The following is an 18731-nucleotide window of genomic DNA, read 5'->3' on the forward strand; positions in this document are numbered from 1 at the left end:
ATTAAGTTGTTTATAGAGGAACGCTGAGCATTAAGCATAGAGAAGATTAATGGGCTCCACAGCAGGGCTGTTAATTTTTCTGTGTGAGTAACAGAGGCATCCCAGGTGGTGCCGGAAAGGTTTGCTCACAGTTGGGTTTTATTGAATTAAGCACCCAGCAATAATTTCAAAGTACCATCTTTAAATTACTTAAGAGCTCTGGCTTGATGTGGTAAATGCAGTGCTTCATTTATTTTTGTTTCTCACAAAGGCTACTTTCCCCATTTTTTAATTATTAGCAGGGCGAGAAAACAAAAATGAAATGCAGGATTTTCCTCTCGGTCGTTTCTCCTCTAAGCAGGCTCAGGCATGCAAAACATGAGTATATAAAATTGCAATTTTGATGCTCAGGCTGTTTTCCCAGTTTAGGGTCTGTTGGGCAAATGTTTTGGTCTCATTTGTGTTCATGCTGAAGATTTGGGTTACGGGTGTCTGTTCAGCACATCTGGTGAAAAGAATTAGGTGACAATGATGGGACAGACATTCTTCCTTCGATCCTGGAGAGCCACTGCCAGTCAGAGTAGACATTACTGGGCTAAAGGAATCATTGAATTGACTTGACATCAGTGCAACACGCTCTGTGGAGTTGCCCTCAAAGAGAGATTGATTTACAGTTTTAGATGTATGGTGTAAATGTGGCCTTTGGAGAAATCTGGTGTGAGAGTGGTGGATTGCTGGGAGTGTTTTAGCTTAGCTTCCTCTGCCTGCACTCAACCTGTATATCTGTAAATAAGGTACAGGTAAAAAGGCAAAATATCCCTGGGCGGTTAAGTCCAGTCAAAGGCAACTATGGGGTTGCGGCGCTCATCTCGCTTTCAGGCCACGGGAACCCGTATTTGTCCACAGACAGCTTTCCAGGTCATGTGGCCAGCATGACTAAACCGCTTTTGGCACAATGGAACACCATGGCAGAAGCCAGAGTGCATGGAAACCCTGTTTACCTTCCCGCCACAGTGGTACCTATTTATCTACTTGCACTGGTGTGCTTTCAAACTGCTACGTTGGCAGGAGCTGGGATAGAGCAACAGGAGCTCACTCCGTTGTGTGGATTTGAACTGCCGAACTTCTGATTGGCAAGCCCAAGAGGCTCAGTGGTTTAGACGACAGCGCCACCCGTGTCATCTGTATATAAACAGATATACACATACTAAATTTTGGACGATCTCTTTCAAGGGAAAGCCAAGCTCACAAGGTGTCCCTGAGAATTGTGATCACTAGGAGAAATGGGGAGAGCATAACCTAGTGAAGTTATCTAATTTGTACCTCCTGGAGCAATAACCGGATTAGAGTATAATTATTGTTTGCATTTTGCACTTCTCTGAATTTTGCAATATAATCTAGGCTCAAAAAAGGACCAGAATCCATTAATATTTTTTTTTAATGTGCATTCTAGGATAAAATAAACTTATAAATGTGTGCATTGAGATAAAATACACACTTGAATACATATGTTTTAATGAAACAGGTAAGTACATACTTAAATATATATTTAAATATGAATTAACCTTTCACACACCCCTGATGCTATTTTGTTAAATGAAGTATGGACACACACACAGAGTTGGAAATTGCTAATAGCTTTGCAGGGGAAAGGGACAGGTTGAAGATACAACATTTGAAACAAATGCAAGGTTTTAAAAGAAAGTAGTATAGATATGATTTAGTAATTAATTTTGCAAATAAGATGGATTAATCTTAAGACTTTATATTATTATACCAAGCCCAAGAACTGCAAAATCAATCATTGGTTATTTTATTTCTGTTTCTGTTTCTTTTTTCCACATATTTAATTTTTCATTGGTGTGTGGGTGTTTTGAGCACAATGATAAAAGAATTAAGAGGAGGCCAGATTGGCAGTGAACCTAAGGTTACCTAAACAGCAAGTTGCATACATAAATGTGTATATCAATAACACACAAATGCATTGCATTAGGCATACATTCAACAAAATAGCGTACAAAATGTGTATATTCAGAGAAATCCACACAAGCGCATGCAGATTTGTGTACATCAGTGGTACATGCATGGGCCGTGCTTCAGAGAAGATGTTTAGGGTCAGCACAAACGGAAAGATGTGAGCCCAGCTGTCTAGAAGAGGAGGTGTGTACAATCCCTGATACATACCAAATGCACACATACAAAAATAAAACTGCAAAGTGATGCTGAAATGGCAGAAACAAAGCTTGAGGCTGAAAAAAACTGAGAAACTATGACACATCCACCCATCGCTACTTTTCCTCTGACCTTTGTTTCTCCTTCCTCTTCCAGACAACAAAGAACTTCACCTTTCAAAAGCAGTTCACAAGTCTATCTTCGAAGTGAATGAAGAAGGCTCAGAAGCTGCCGCCGCCTCAGGTTTGTACCTCCTCAAACTATTGACTCAGTTACAGGGACCACCGCTATGCATCGGCAGGGTATACTGATTTGGAGCCTAAGATGGGAATTTAAAAGTTCTGGGTTCAGATTTAAGCTACCGCCTCCACCTTACTTCTTGATCTGTTGTATGGGATAATAACATGGGTGTAACTTGTTCAGAGAATCCTTGAGACCTTGTGGGCTTGGCCATTGTGAGAAGCAGGCTAGATAGCGGGGTTTTGCACCAGAGCAAGCCAGATAGCAAATCACGCCAGCTCAAGGCTTCTGCATAGCTCAGTTGGCTAGAGCGTGGTGCTGATAACGCCACGGTCACAGGTTCGATCCCCATATGAGACAGCTGCATATTCCTGCATCGCAGGGCATTTGGACTAGATGAGCCTCAGAGACCCTTCCATCCCTACAATTCTATGATTTTAAGGTCAACCCTGGACTGGGCTGAGGCAGCCTCACTGGGTCCACCCAGAGTGATCTGGGGCTGTTGAAAGGGAGAGCAGTCTGGCAGTGAGGATTTGGCATGGAGGAGAAGCTCAGACAAGCCGTGTGTCTCCTTCTCCCTGCCTCCAACTATGTGCTCAATTAGGGTTTTAAACATGCAGTGAAGAGGCAGCAGGGAGAAGTGTCAGATGAGGCCCTAAATCAGTTCAGAGGACCCATGCACAGCACTACTAGACATTAGATAGTCCTTGGTGGTCTGAGAGCTATTCATAAAGCTGGAACCTGTGCTCTGTTGCTGCTATATAGCAAAATGTTGGATTGGAGTCAGAACTTCTTGTTTCCAAGTAGGCTGGAAATAGTGCAAGAATTCAGTTGCATTTGGATAAAGGCATTGTATATGAATAAAGAAGGGGGAGCGGAACCAGCTTTCTAACTGTTACGGAAGGACCAGATGGTAGAGCTGTTTGCTTGTCACTTGCAAATATTGGCTTTTCCCACCAGCAAATCATTTCTGTTTCTTCTGTGGTTTGAATTGATCTCCTCAGGTCCAATTATTTCATTAGGAGAAAAAGAAATAATCTTTGCGGCAAGCCTCAATTATACAGCTATAATTCTGGCTGAAAAACCACATTCCCCAAACTGTTCAAGTAAGGATTACTCTCATGCCTGGGCATGCATGGACATTTTATTTACTTAGGTTTATTGTTGCTGGGGGGGGGGGTTCCCACATGTCAACGCAATAAAAGTTATTAAAACCCTTGGAAAATGCAAAGCTCAAGAGAGCAGTCATAAAAGATTTCCAAATTTTATTAAGATCAAACCCTGCCTCTCTACTAATATGTTCCGCCTACATTGTTCCTTTTGTGTGCCAGGTATTAAAAATCAAATCTGCTTGCTGTTGGACCTCTCCCTCAGGAATACAAATGTTCAGCCATTTCTGTCTGTTCTCCCCTAGTTCAGCCTCCTATTCAGCTCCTCAAAGTGCCTATCCACCTGTTATCTCCACCAGGACACCCTGGTTCTTCCTTGGTTGTAGCTTCTGCAACAAAAGCAGAGGTTTCCACCAGGACAAATAGGACTCGGTGCACATGGGACAATGGTTCCCTGTTCATCAACTGGAAACATATAGCGATGGTACATGAGGCACCCTACTGGGTGTGAAGCTGCTGCTTGCCCCTATGGTGTGGGCCAGAGTTTTGGTGAGGGAGGTGGGGGGACACCTGTGCCTGTGCCCACCTGCAACCCCACCAACCTAGTACATCCTCATCGTCATCCTGCCCACCCCACCCCACCCCAGTTCCAATGAATGGGAGCAATTCCCCACCTCACGCTGAGGCCAGCCATCCTCCAACACTTCTCCTCCCTGGAGCAAATCCCTCCCTTTGCCAAATCACCCTTCTTCCCCTCCCTTTTTTTCTCTGTTTTTCTTTTTCTTTTTTTCTTTTGACAAAGTAATGAACATAAATAAATAAGAATAGAAATGTGCATCCCACCACCGAGACCATTCCATTGTAACTATCCAACCTCCCAAAATTTCAACGCCTCTTGCGATGGTTTGACCCCTTTCTGTTTTAACAGTACAAATTCTACAAACACCTTCCATATCTCCTCAAAAACATTTCCCCTGCGTATTCCCCGTCTTACCTTAATGGCACGTGTTAATTTATCATTAATAGCTATATCCCCACACCTCTTTATAGCATTCTTCCATTTTATATTCTTCTTGCCCCTTCCGCTTCCTAGCTGCCATAATTCGTGCAGCTGTCAAGAAATTTGTGAGCAGGTCCTTCATAGCCAGTGAACCTTCCAGCCCATGCTACCTCTGGACTTTTGGTCAGCTTTAACCCAGTGGTATCTGTTATCTCCTTGAATACCCTTTACCAGAAAAATTGTACATATTTACACCCCCACCACATGTGAACATAATTCCCGGTTTCCTGGCATCCCCTCCAACATAACACCACATATTCCTTGTTTATTTGATTTAATCTGACTGGTGTTAAATACCATCTCCAAACTAATTTATAATAATTTTCTTTTATTCTTATACACAACATTTTCAACATATGATTCTCCCATATTACCCCCCAGCTTTGACTCTATCTGCCCTATAAATCACCCTTCTTAATTGGCATTATCATTTTATTTTATTTTTTGTTTTCTTACTTTATAACCACCCTTCTTCCATCACAGACCCCAAGGTGGTGCACATGTCATTCCTAGGCAGTCTCCCCATCCAGGCACTGACCTTTTCCAGACCTTGCTTAGATTCAGGAAGGCGGTGGCCTTATGTGCCTTTAGACCATCCTCTGGAACCATGGCTAGAGCATGCCACCCTTACTTAGCCCTTAAGCCAGGATCCGAAGGTGCAATCAGACGTGGGTTTCGAATCATGGGTTGAGGGAAGCCCTTGTTAGCCTTGACCTTTATTAATGTTGGTGTTGACGAATTGCTTAACCATGCATAGTCAACTGGGTTGGTAGGAATTCGCTCCGCCCAACAAAACTGATTGGCAGAAGATTCATTTCAGGCTAAAGGACCTACCAGATTACATAGCACTTAAACTCTTTATGCAGTTTGCTGTCACATGTGGTGGTTGCCACTACCGGTAATTTTAAGTGGCTCTCAATGGGGGATTAAGGAAATTCTTGACAATAAATCTATCAATTGTTACTGGTCATGATGACTATATGCAGCCTCCAGGTTGAGAAGCAGCATCCCTCTGAAGACCACTTCCTGGGGGGAAAGCAACAGCAGCAAGCAGGGTCTATTGCCTTCATGCCCAGTGTGGGGGCTTCCAAGAGGCATCTATTAGGCCACTAAAAGATCAGGATGCTGGACTAGACCCAGCATTTTTCTTATGCCCTTAAGAAGAGCTGGGGAGAGTGACTCCGCCTTCATAAGGACAACTCTCTATTTGCTCACTGTGGTTAGCAGGGATCTAGCATCACGGGACGCGGATGGCGCTGTGGTCTAAACAACTGAGCCTCTTGGGCTTGCCAATCAGAAGATCGGCAGTTCGAATCCCCGCGATGAGCTCCCATTGCTCGGTCCCAGCTCCTGCCAACCTAGCAGTTCGAAAGCACGCCAAAAAGTGCAAGTAGATCAATAGGTACCGCTCCGGCAGGAAGGTAAATGGTGTTTCCATGCACTGCTCTGGTTTCGGTGTTCTGTTGCGCCAGAAGCGGCTTAGTCATGCTGGCCACATGACTCAGAAAAACTGTCTGTGGACAAACACCGGCTCCCTTGGCCTGTTAAGCGAGATGAATGCCGCAACCCGAGTCGTCTGCGACTGGACTGAACTGTCAGGAGTCCTTTTATCATCACATCTGCACCAACTCCTAAAAAAGAATCTTGTCTCTTGCTGAGGGTAAACACTGCAGCAAAAGTGGTGTGATTATTTCCAACCGTAAGCCCACAAGTGCTATGCACACTTAATGTCTGTAACCTGAGTAAGTTAACAAAAGTTTTGCAATAACCTATTCAAGAGCTTGCATTTCTTTTAGGCCCAAATGTTAGATTTCAAGGAAGGCCAGAGCAAGTTGCAGGAAATGACCACAGTCCGTTAGAGCCAAGAGGGAATGGGTTTCCACGTTCGCCCAATGCGTTCTACCACTGCTTAGCATAACCCATGTGGGTGGCGGGACTGTCGAACACAATGCATTTCCTAGGTTGAAAGGGAATGGCCGTCATAACTCTCTCTCTCCAAGTTCTGCCTCTTTTTGTAAGTTATAAGCCATTCCCCCAGCAGTGAGAAATAAATGGTGCCACTGCCAGTTGTTAATCATTCCCAGGGCATAACTCAGCACATCCATTTCTTTGCAAGTCTCTTTTCATTTTAAGAAGAGATTGCTAGCTGTGTGTCTTGTTGACAGCCTGCGCTTGCACAGAAGAGTTGTGGTGCGTGTGTTTTCAGATTTCCCATTTTGCGCTGTCTTTACATGTGTCCTCAATGGTGTGACACAGAAGAAGAGTGGGGGGTTGTAATACGAGGACAATGGTGTGATATTTCAACGGTTGCCCCTTTGTCGTCTCTCCCCAGGAATGATAGCCATAAGCAGGATGGCCGTGCTGTACCCCCAAGTTATAGTGGATCATCCTTTTTTCTTTGTGGTCAGGAACAGAAGAACAAGTGAGTGAATTCATCTCTTTTTTGAGTTGTTCTTGTTACTCCTGTTGAATCCTCATCAGAATATTAATGGTGCAAGAATATTTTAAGATATTGACTATAAGTGATGATTTATATTAGATTAAATAATTTTAAAGAGTATTAAGAGATTTGGTAAAAGTTATTGGAAAAAGATATAAAGCTACCTAAAGAGTATATATGATTTTAAAGGCAGTGGAGGGAACAGGGGAAGTCCCCTAACAGATAAGTTAGAAATAAGAAAAGTATAAAGATAGATATTTGTTAAGGTTTGTATACGTTCTTTTTTGTTTGTTGTTATTGTGATTATTCCTATTTTGATTATTGTTTATTATGTATTGTGTTTTTATTGTGTTTATGTCTATGTAATGTTTTTTCTCTTTCTGTGTTTTATGGTAAAATAATAAAAAATCTTTAAAAAAAAAAGAATATTAAGAAGCTGCCTAAAGCCAGGTGAGCCTATTTAACCAGATAGCCCTGTATTATGATGCCTGCTCTGACGGGTGGGCCATGTACGTTCGTAGAATTATAGAACTGTAGAGTTGGAATGGAGAGATGACTCCAGGAGTCGTCCAGTCCAGTCCCCTGAAATTTAGGAATCACAGAGGAGGGATCCCTGACAGGTGGCCATCCAACCTCTTTTTAAAAACCTCCATTGAACGAGAGTCCACCACCATAGTCTATTCCACTGTCAAACAGCTCTTACCTCCAGAAAGTTGTCATTTGATGGCTCCTAATAAATATGACATGATGATCACCTTCTCCCACATAGGCATGCCCAAACCATAAGAACCTTTTCAGATGCCCTGGTATTAGCCTTGTACCAAGTGAAGTGAGGCAGATCGCCACCTAGGAAAGGGCCTTTTCAGGAGTGGCCCCGCAGTTGTGGAATAGTCACCCTAGAGAGGCTTGTCTGGCACTTTCTCTATGGTCTTTTCATCATCAGTTGAAAAGCACTTTGTTATTCACCCAGATTTCTTAATTGTGGCTCAAACTAACTTCAGGTTGTTGTGACCTAAGGGAGTTTAATTTGGGTTGTAAAAGTGCATATGCTCTCTCCATTTGCAAGAAAAGTTACTTGCATTTTTTTATTTAAAAAAATGCTTAGTATTCTTTCCAGTTATTAACACCTTGTATTTTTAGCATCATCACAAACAAGACAATATACAAAATGTTAATAACTGAAGCTGTCACTTTTTTTTTTTTAAAGCCACTCAGGGAATAGTTATTGATGGGCGTTTATATACATTTAATTAATTATAATGATGGGGTTTTCTGATTTGTTCTCCTCCAGCAGAACATGCAATTTGTCATGCTGGTGCAAGCCTCCTAAATATAGGCTGAGCCTGCAGTTCTGTAATGAGTGTCTTGAGTGCCATAGTGGCCTCCCAGAAGCAAATTGGCTCTTCAGTCCCCTGTACACACATCCCAAAATACAATTGTTTGCTCCTGCTCCTGCTTCTCTCAACACATCTGTTTCGGGGGACGGCAGCAGAAGAAATAATATATGAAATGGCTGTAAGACAATTTAAACTTCCAATTGCTGCTTTTCATTTATTTATTTTATTTTTTTAAATGTATATCTTGCTTTTCAATGTCAGTGTCTCAAAGCAGCTTACGGTGATAAAAAAATATACAATTTAAAAACAAAGACGAAAGCTCCAAAACAGAGAGACTTCGGGAAAGTTAAAATGTCAACATCAGGAATTTATAAAATGCCAGAGAAGCATTTGTGGATGGCAGAGGCCTCTTGAAATAAAAGCAGGTTTTTAAGCAGGTGTCTGAAACTCAACAAGGGTAGTGCCTGTCTGACTTATAGTGGCAGGCTGTTCCACAGGCTTGGAGCCTCAGCACTGGAGGCATGACTTCTCATTAGCATGAGTCGCACTTCCAGTCCATGGGGCAGTGCTATCATACCCCTCCAGACAATCTCTGGTGTATAGCTCAATTGGTTGGAGCATGGTACTGACAGCACTAAGGTTGCAGGCTTGATCCCCCTATGGGGCCGCTGCATATTCCTGCGTAGCAGGGAGTTGGACTAGAGTAGACGATCCTCGGGGTCCCTTCCAAACTCTACAAATCACTGATTCTCTGATCTCAGTGACGGACTTAACGTTCCCCCCCCCCCCAGCTGCAGCAGCAAAACAACAGCAAGCCCAGATAATGTATATAGAACTCATTAATTTATATATAAAAAGAATTACTTGCGAGAAGCCATTCTTAGGATGGTGAGAGCCACTGCCAATTTGCAAGAGCGAGCCAGCGTCTCGACTCCCTTGTGGCCTAGCTTAAAAGGCGCATGCAGCTGTCCTCCTTTCATCCAGTATCAGAGGCAGTTTGCTGCCGAAAATGAGTTTCTGGGAACTGCAAGCACGTGGAGTGCCATTGTGCTCATGTCCTGCTTTGAGGCTTCCCATTGGCTACTGTGAGAACAGAATGCTGGACTAGGCAGACCTTTGGTCTGAACCAGCAGAGCTGCTCTTATGTTCTCATAATATGCTGCGCCTTTTGAGTCATATCCCACTCGTCAGTATTGCAGCAGAATACTAAAACTTTGAACCGAGAGTACCCAGTGCACCAGTATGATCAGTTATTCATGTGTTGGACAGGAGTGGTGAGAATTGCCTGCTATCTAACAAAACAGATTGATTTAAGAGTATATGGAGTTTTCTTCGCCTGTAGTCTTGGGAAGAAGCAACAGCTGAATGGTAGAGTACAGGCTTTGCATGCAGGATGTTTCAGATTCAATCCCCACCAGCGCCAATTAAAATTACAGCATTGGGTAGCAGGATTGGGGTAAGATCTGTTCTGCACAAAACTCAGGAGAACTGCTAGGCAAGATGGACCAGTGGTCCGACTTAAGACAGCTTGGTATGTTTCCCTAGCAAATGATGCAGTAATACCTATGCCTATCCGTGTCTCCCATATAAAATCAAAGGAAGCATACTGAGATTCCTGCAATGCAGGGGGCTGTATTGAGATGAGCTTAGGGAGCTGGGTATGTTTAGCCTGGAGAAGAGAAGTTTAAGGGGTGATATGATAGCCATGTTCAAATATATAAAAGGATGTCATATAGAGGAGGGTGAAAGGTTGTTTTCTGCTGCTCCAGAGAAGCGGACACGGAGCAATGGATTCAAACTACAAGAAAGAAGATTCCACCTAAACATTAGGAAGAACTTCCTGACAGTGACAGCTGTTCGGCAGTGGAATTTGCTACCAAGGAGTGTGGTGGAGTCTCCTTCTTTGGAGGTCTTTAAGCAGAGGATTGACAGCCATCTGTCAGGAATGCTTTGATGGTGTTTCCTGCTTGGCAGGGGGTTGGACTGGATGGCCCTTGTGGTCTCTTCCAACTCTATGATTCTATGAGCCTTGGGGTCCCTTCCGACTCTACAATTCTATGATTCTATGTCCACATTAGACTTTGCCCATTTTAGCCCTTTTGCAAACATTATGTCCATTGTACATTGACTATCCTAGAGACTGAATTGATGGGTCTGGTGGATGGGATCAACACTTCCCTCTACTTCAGACATAGGCAAACTCGGCCCTCCAGATGTTTTGGGACTACAACTCCCATGATCCCTAGCTAACAGTGGTCAGGGATGATGGGAATTGTAGTCCCAAAACATTTGGAGGGCCGAGTTTGCCTGTGCCTGCTCTACTCACAGCCTTATCCAAACCAGTCCATAATTGGATTGTTTGGGGCATATTGTGATGTTCGGCACCTTTTTTAAAAAAAAATCCACTTCTCAAACAAACAAATGCCCTTACAGAAAGATGCAGCACAATACAATATAAATTTTAAAACAGAGTGCATCAGCCTCAAATATTTACAAATTCCGATAGTAGTGCGAAACTATCTGTTAACCTTCCTCCAGCTCCCATAAGTCTCTCATTGGTTATGAAATTAAGCCATAAAAGAAGACCAGATAATTGAGCAATTCTCCACCTACCGCATGCATAGTTCTCTAGTGGATGAAGAATTCTTCTATCCAACAGGCAGAGTGGGAGGAAATTTGACTCATTCTGCATTTAAAGGCAACCCTAGCTAATTCACGCTTTCTGAAAGGGTATGCAAACCAAAACACAGCCATCCTTTGAAATTCGGACTGCACCAAATTCTGCAGTACTGTTCTCCGGCCGGGTAACATGTACAAAAATGTATGTGCTAGGATGAAAATGTGCATAAAATGCATACGTTGGCAGGGACGGTATACCCAAAATACATTGTTAGGGAAAGGGCTTTGCAGAAATGTGCATGCTGTGCAGAAATTCGCACGAAAATGCTGGTGAGCTTTCGTAGGGATTTTTGAATGAAAAAAATTTGCAGACTGATATAGAGATGTGGGGGAACAGAATTTAGGACCAGAAAAATGAGAAACCAGAATGGATAGATTTGCCCGTGAGCAGGCTCACATCCACACAATACCAGATTTAAAGGGCATGAAGCAGCCAGGGCTCAGCCAGCTGTGCCAAGGTTGGCGTTATTTCCCCCAAATCGAAGCGTTCTAGGGGTTTGGCAGGGGCAGGGCCAGAGAGAAGGGGCTTGGGGTGAATCCTAGCTAGGCTCAGGGGTTAGCAAACTTTTTCAGCAGGAGGCCGGTCCACTGTCCCTCAGACCTTGTGGAGGGCCGGACTATAATTTTTTTTTGGGGGGGGGGTGAACAAATTCCTATGGCCCACAAATAACCCAGAGATGCATTTTAAATAAAAGGACACATTCTACTCATGTAAAAACACAATTATTCCCAGACCGTCTGTGGGCCGGATTCGGCCCCTGGGCCTTAGTTTGCCTACCCATGCCTAAGCCCAATCAGCTCAGCCATGAGACCTGAAGGCTTGTTTAAAGACTTGTTTTGACACTATGTAGGCAGAACAGGAGCAGCAGCCCCACAACCCAACAGGGTCTGGTGTAACTTTACACCAGCTTAATTTAGGCAAGCTTGCTTTTCGCCCACTTCCTGTTCATAGGATTGTCCATTTGGTCTGTGCAGCTCAGTATTGTCTACACTGACTGGCAGCAGCTCTCCGGGGACTCAAGCAGCAGACATTCCCAGTCCTGAGATGGTATATAAATTCAATAAATAAATAAAATGCCAGGGGTTGAACCTGGGACCTTTTGCATAAAAAGCAGAGACTCTACCACTGAGCTATTTTATCCATGAGTTTTCCAGCCTTGAATCTATACACTTTGAAAGATGCAGTGCACACACACACACCACTTTCCCTCCTTCTGAAGCCTTCTCCTCCTTTGTACATCTCTCTCTTTATCTCTTCCCTTTAGGTACCATCGTTTTCATGGGGAGAGTGATGCACCCAGAATCGATGAATACAAGTGCTCACGACTTTGAAGAACTGTAAAATCCCCACAAGGCTCACCAAACCTACCCACCCACCCACAAAAGAAAATAAGCACACTGAGATTGCAGTCGATGTATTTAAGATTTGCCGTGTGATTTGTTTGTTTCTTTTTTGCATTGTTACATTCGAGGCACGGTTTAAACGGAAAGGAAGAAGGGAGGGGGGGGAAGGAAAACCAGCTTCCAGATCTTAACTTCAGCTAGAAATTGCAGGCTACAGCTGTGGAAGAAAAGCTTTCAGTATTAAAGTAAATGTCGTCCTTGTGATGTCTTGTGTTGGTCCTTTAAAATAAAAACCGTAACCATCTCAGCGGCCGCACTTTCTGTCTCGTTGAACTGTAATGCAGTTATCCCCAAATTCTGTACTGCAGTATCTTCCTATGCAGTAGGGGAAAAATGAATTGGATGCTAGGAGAAATAATTAAAGAAGGGGTGGTTGATAATATATTTGGGAGCCAAAGGGCCACATTCCCCACTGGCAAGCTCTCTAGGGCCTCCAGCTATTTTTGGACTACAGCTCCCATAATCCCTAGCTAGCAAGGCCAGTGGTCAGGGATGATGGGAGTTGTAGGCCAAAAACAGCTGGAGGCCCAAGGTTGGGGAACACTGCTCTAGGGGCCACATGGCAAGTGTGGGTGTGGCCATGTCATACTCTCTTGCACACACAAAACACACACAAATTGTGCACAGGCAGATCAGCTGAGGAGGGGAGTTCTTGCTCCCTTTCAGCTCATCCAATGATCCTATTTGATGACTAGGGAAGGATGCAGTTTTCATTCCCATCAGGGTGCTGCACCTATCCCAGCACAGTGTCTGTTTTATTGCATTTTATCACCATCACTGAAATTGGTACGTGCTGAAGTGGGGCAGAAAAATTGTTTTGGGTTGCTGAATTGGGAGTTAGTCCCTCCTGTGAGTCTAAGTACCAACCCGCAGAGCAGGTGAGTTGGTGCATCTCACAGCTCTTGCCTGGCCTCTTCATTCAGCCTCAGGCGGAGGTTTGAAAAAATGGCAGCATCTCTTTCATCATCTCCATTCACAGACCATAAATTCAGGGGGTGGCAATTCAACTGGCGAAGATGTGGGGAGGATTTCAAGGTCAGTGGTCTCTGCAGAGGAGGGGCAGAGCAAATAAAGACCTCACTTCTGTTGTCCATATTTATTTTTTCCCAGACTATCACAGGACAACAGCCTGCTTCATGTGTTGAATGGAGATGCCCTTGTTGCAGTGCCAACCCCTTGAAGGTCATGTGACTGCATTGGCCCCTCCCACCACAGGATTCTCAAGTGTGTGCAAGGCCTAATTACATAGGATTTCCTTTGCAGGTCGCCACACTTAATGTTGGGAATACAGAGCTGGTGATGCCGTGGGGCTCAGGATTGTAACCAGCCAAGTTGTACTTAAGAGTAAACGCATAGAAATTAATGGACATAAGTTAAATCATGCCTGTTATTTTCATTAGGTCTACTCTGAGTAGGGCTAACATTGGCTACCACCCTAAAGCTGTATTGTGCAGCTGTAGCATCACTCTGAGGTTATTCTAATTTAAAACAATAAAAGAGCAACCGCTCTTAAATGGTGGGAACTCCACCCACCCACCCAGAACGCCCCACAGAACAATGGTGCATCATGGCATAGTGTAGTTCTGGAGCATTCAGAGGAAAACCCAAAATGGCTGGCAGCAGTGGGGAGCTAGGAGATGCTGGTGAGTTTTCTCCACTTTGAAATCACTCGTGGAGAATGCAAAATACAAATCTGGTCTGACTGACCTTGTCTTTTGAGTTCCAGGCTTGTTTCTTTCCCATGAGGAAGCATGCCAAAACCATAGATTCATGCAAAGACCTAGAAAGGGTGTTGGAAACACATCTCTGAGGGTAATATTTACTCAATCTCAAGGTTAATTTTCCAGGGTGTAGGATTGATGTGTGCCTGCCACTTTAATTCCATATATATACAAAGAGAGAGAGTTCAGTTTTTAGAATTTTGGGAACTGCTGTAATGTAGTAACGGCTCTGCCAGCTTGAAATTGAGTAGCTGCTCTTGTAAACGGCAAAACTTCATAATCAATACGAGAAAGTTAATAATTTATCAGGTTTTAATGTGGCTCCTTGCAAGCAGATTTACAGGAATTCATGTGATGCCTTCTGCGACTCTCTGGGTTGCTTGTGAATGTAGCAAATGAGCATTACAATAGCACTTCGCTTCAGTTGTGTAACTAGAACACTGGTCCCAATCCAGGTACGGATTGTTGTGACTAAAAGTGCAACCTTACACATGTATACTCAGAAATCAGTTCCTTGGTGTTCAGAGGAACTTACTCCCAATTTAACCACATACACGGTTGCAGCCTTAGACTTGCTGGGTTATATTTAATGAAGTCACCTGATTAGTGCAAGTCACCTGATTAGATGAAGGGAATTAGATGAAGTCACCTGATTAGATGAAGGGAACGCTGTGGATGTAGCCTATCTTGATTTCAGCAAGGCCTTTGACAAGGTGCCCCATGATGTTCTTGTAAAGAAGCTGGTAAAATGTGGGCTGGACAAGGCTACCATTCAGTGGATTTGTAACTGGCTGACTGACCAAACACAAAGGGTACTCATTAACGGCTCCTCTTCATCCTGGAGAGAAGTGACTAGTGGGGTGCCACAGGGTTCTGTCTTGGGCCCAGTCTTATTCAACATCTTTATCAATGACTTGGATGATGGGCTTGAGAGCATCCTGATCAAGTTTGCAGATGACACCAAATTGGAAGGGGTGGCTAATACCCCTGAGGACAGGATCACAATTCAAAATGACCTTAACAGATTAGAGAACTGGGCCAAAGCAAACAAGATGAATTTTAACAGGGATAAATGTAAAGTACTACACTTGGGCAAAAAAAATGAAAGGCACAAATACAGGATGGGTGACACCTGGCTTGAGAGCAGTACATGTGAAAAAGATCTAGGAGTCTTGGTAGACCATAAACTTGACATGAGTCAACAGTGTGATGCAGCAGCTAAAAAAGCCAATGCAATTCTGGGCTGCATCAATAGGAGTATAGCATCTAGATCAAGGGAAGTAATAGTACCACTGTATTCCGCTCTGGTCAGACCTCACCTGGAATACTGTGTCCAGTTCTGGGCACCACAGTTCAAGAAGGATACTGACAAGCTGGAACGTGTCCAGAGGAGGGCAACCAAAATGGTCAAAGGCCTGGAAACGATGCCTTATGAGGAACGGCTTAGGGAGCTGGGTATGTTTAGCCTGGAGAAGAGAAGGTTAAGGGGTGATATGATAGCCATGCTCAAATATATCAAAGGATGTCATATAGAGGAGGGTGAAAGGTTGTTTTCTGCTGCTCCAGAGAAGCGGACACGGGGCAATGGATTCAAACTACAAGAAAGAAGATTCCACCTAAACATTAGGAAGAACTTCCTGACAGTAAGAGCTGTTCGACGGTGGAATTTGCTGCCAAGGAGTGTGGTGGAGTCTCCTTCTTTGGAGGTCTTTAAGCGGAGGCTTGACAGCCATCTGTCAGGAATGCTTTGATGGTGTTTCCTGCTTGGCAGGGGGTTGGACTGGATGGCCCTTGTGGTCTCTTCCAACTCTATGATTCTATGATTCTATGACTTCTTTTTATTTTCCCCTCTGCCTGCTCCCCTAGCCCTTAGGAGCAGCTCTGGGAAGGTGCAAGGAAAGGATGAGAGGAAGACCCATTGTGCAATGTCATGAGTTCATTGGATATAGCCCACTGAAAGCAATGGGGCACATGTTGAAGGCATTGTTTGCATTGATTTCAATGGGGCTTGGTTGCCACTGACGGCAGCAATCTACGGTGCCCATAGCTTTAATTCTCTTTGTTGTTGAATGATTGCTGGTAACAGCATGTCTTGACGCAAATGCATGAGCATGTAGAACTTGGCTATTCTTTCCTCGCATTGCTAGCATTTCTGCATGTAACTTGCCATTTTTATTTCTGAGAACATTAAACTCATTCAAAGGCAGGTGCAATGATGCTTGTGAAGAGTGACTATGATACAGATTACAAGAAAAACCTGGCCGAAGTAAAGCAAGGGGTGTGAAACCTTTTATAGCCCAAGGGCCTCAATCCCTTCTAGGCAACTTTATAGAGGCCACAAGCCAATGGTGGGTGGGGCCAGTGGAAAAGGTGGGTGGAGCAATGGATGTAAATTTTACCTTTGGATAGTAGTCTTGCCTTGGTCAGACCACACCTGGAATACTGTGTCTAATTCTGGGCACCACAATTTAAGGAGGATGTTGACATGCTGGAATGTGTGCAGAGGAGGGCAACCAAGATGATCAAGGGTCTGGAAACCAAGCCTTATGAGGAATGGTTGAAGGAGCTGGGTACGTTTAGCGTGGAAAAGAGGAGACTGAGAGACGATAAGCCATTTACAAATATCTTAAGAGCTGTCACATGGAAGAGGGAACAAGCTTGTTTTCTCCTGCTCTGGAGGGTAGGAAACCAATGGCTTCAAATCGCAAGAAAGGAGATTCCAACTAAACATCAGGGAAACCTTTCTAACAGTAAGAGCTGTTTGACAGTGGAACAGTTTCTCACAGGAGGTTGCGGACTCCCTTGGAGGCTTTTAAACAGAGGTTGGATGGCCATCCGTCCTGGATGCTTCAGCTGAGATTCCTGCATTTCAGGGGGTTGGACTGGATGACCCTTGGGGTCCCTTCCAATTCTATGATTCTACACACACACACTTGTGTTTTTCATTCATTCAAGCAAGAGTTCAAAGACACATTCCAGGCAAATGAAAAGTATGAAGCAGGGCTATTGAGGGGTGTGGTCTGGGGAAAGAGGTGTGGCCAGATAGGGTGTTAACTGTGAGTTAACATGCATAGGATTGGGGAAGCATAATATCCACCCCCAGCCGCTTTCCATTATTTACCATTCACTAACTAATGAATGAATTCTTTCACTAACCCGGAAGCTGTACACCAGCTCCCTCAGCCAATAAAGCGAGATGAGCGCCGCAACCCCAGAGTCATCTTCGACTAGACCTAATGGTCCCTTTAGCTTTAACTAATGCTACTCATACAGATCTATTGCTTTTCGCCAATCAATGAAGCTGTTGCTTAGGGGAAACACACAAATATAATATATTGGTGCTTAGATAATGCAGACTTAACAACTGAACATGCACACCCAGATGCACCCCTCTATCTTTCCCTTCCCATTTAAAAGCAATTGTTATTGTTATTCTTGACATTACCCTTCTATAGGGAAAAAAACAGCAACCTAGGCGTTTGCAAGCATTAAGGGAGCCCACTGCTATTCACAGGAAGAGAGGACAAATTGCAGCAGTCGGTACCTAAGTCTTGTGAAATGATTACTGCCTCCAACTTTGTAAATTTAAACAAAAAAAAAAAAAACAATGCAATTAGTACCAACAAAAAAAGCAAGAGAAGTAAAGAAGAACTGAAGGCAGGATGAGAAGCAGAATTAAACCTAGCTTTAAAAAAAAAAAATCCTAAAGGGAACAGACTTCGGGGTAACAAATGAGATGAATTGTTCTCCAGTTCAAACTGGAGACCCACTACTGGGACACAGCCTGATCTGAGCAGCATGACCACCATACATGGCGATATTGTAGCAATGCATGTTGGGATAAAGGTGGCTCCTGGGGTTAGTTTTGTGTTCCAGTCAATATCAGTGCACACCATGCCAAAACTGGGCCAATGCATTGGACCGCAATCAAGGTTTGGTTTTGCTCAGTTAGCAGGCCAGTGGAACAGGGAGTAAAATGTAGGTGATTTACTGTAGTAGTAGTAGTAATAATAATAATAATAATAATAATACCAAACCCACAGACGAATGAGTGTAACTGAAATGAATCACTGGGTTTACTGATACCCAAAGCTTAATAGAATTAAATGATATGAAATAGAATTGCGAATGATCTAGAATTTATAGAGAAGTTACATAGAAAATTGAATTCCTAGGAATCGATGCAGAATAAGATAAAATATGATTAGGCTGAAAGCAATTGGATATGATTTGCATATGAACTAATAAGTAGCATTGGCAAAGCAATCAATCAAAGTAAATAACATCACTCCTAACTCCCTCCAGTCCATCTAGATGAGAAACAAATTTAAGTTCCCTAGCATATTAGATCAATAAAAATTCATAGCTACCAATCTTAGGGCAGCAGGCCAGGTCTCATCGTAGTCCTGAGCTTCTGCAAAGCATATGACGCAAGGCAGATAGCAAGCAGCATGAATGAAAGAAGAAGGAAAAACCACAACCGCCCCCCCCAAAAGAAGAATCACCCCTGGGGGGGGGAACCTGAGTACAGCTTTACTATCTACCAGCAACAGTTGTTAGACCTTATGGTTGAATTTTTCAATGCAGTTG

The 18731-nt window shown here is 43.5% G+C and overlaps 1 protein-coding gene across 1 annotated transcript in view; it reads left to right on the forward strand.

The window, feature by feature from the left end:
- SERPINI1 (serpin family I member 1) overlaps positions 1-12667 on the forward strand; it is a 91879-nt gene extending 79212 nt beyond the window's left edge. The window contains exons 7-9 of the mRNA XM_033150592.1: positions 2308-2394; positions 6893-6982; positions 12282-12667. Of these exons, the coding sequence (XP_033006483.1) occupies positions 2308-2394; positions 6893-6982; positions 12282-12358 (254 nt within the window). The 3' untranslated portion in view covers positions 12359-12667. The remainder of the gene's footprint in view (positions 1-2307; positions 2395-6892; positions 6983-12281) is intronic.
- Positions 12668-18731: the final 6064 nt, after the last annotated feature.

The sequence above is a fragment of the Lacerta agilis genome, chromosome 5 (assembly GCF_009819535.1).
Source record: "Lacerta agilis isolate rLacAgi1 chromosome 5, rLacAgi1.pri, whole genome shotgun sequence".
NCBI lineage: Eukaryota > Metazoa > Chordata > Lepidosauria > Squamata > Lacertidae > Lacerta > Lacerta agilis.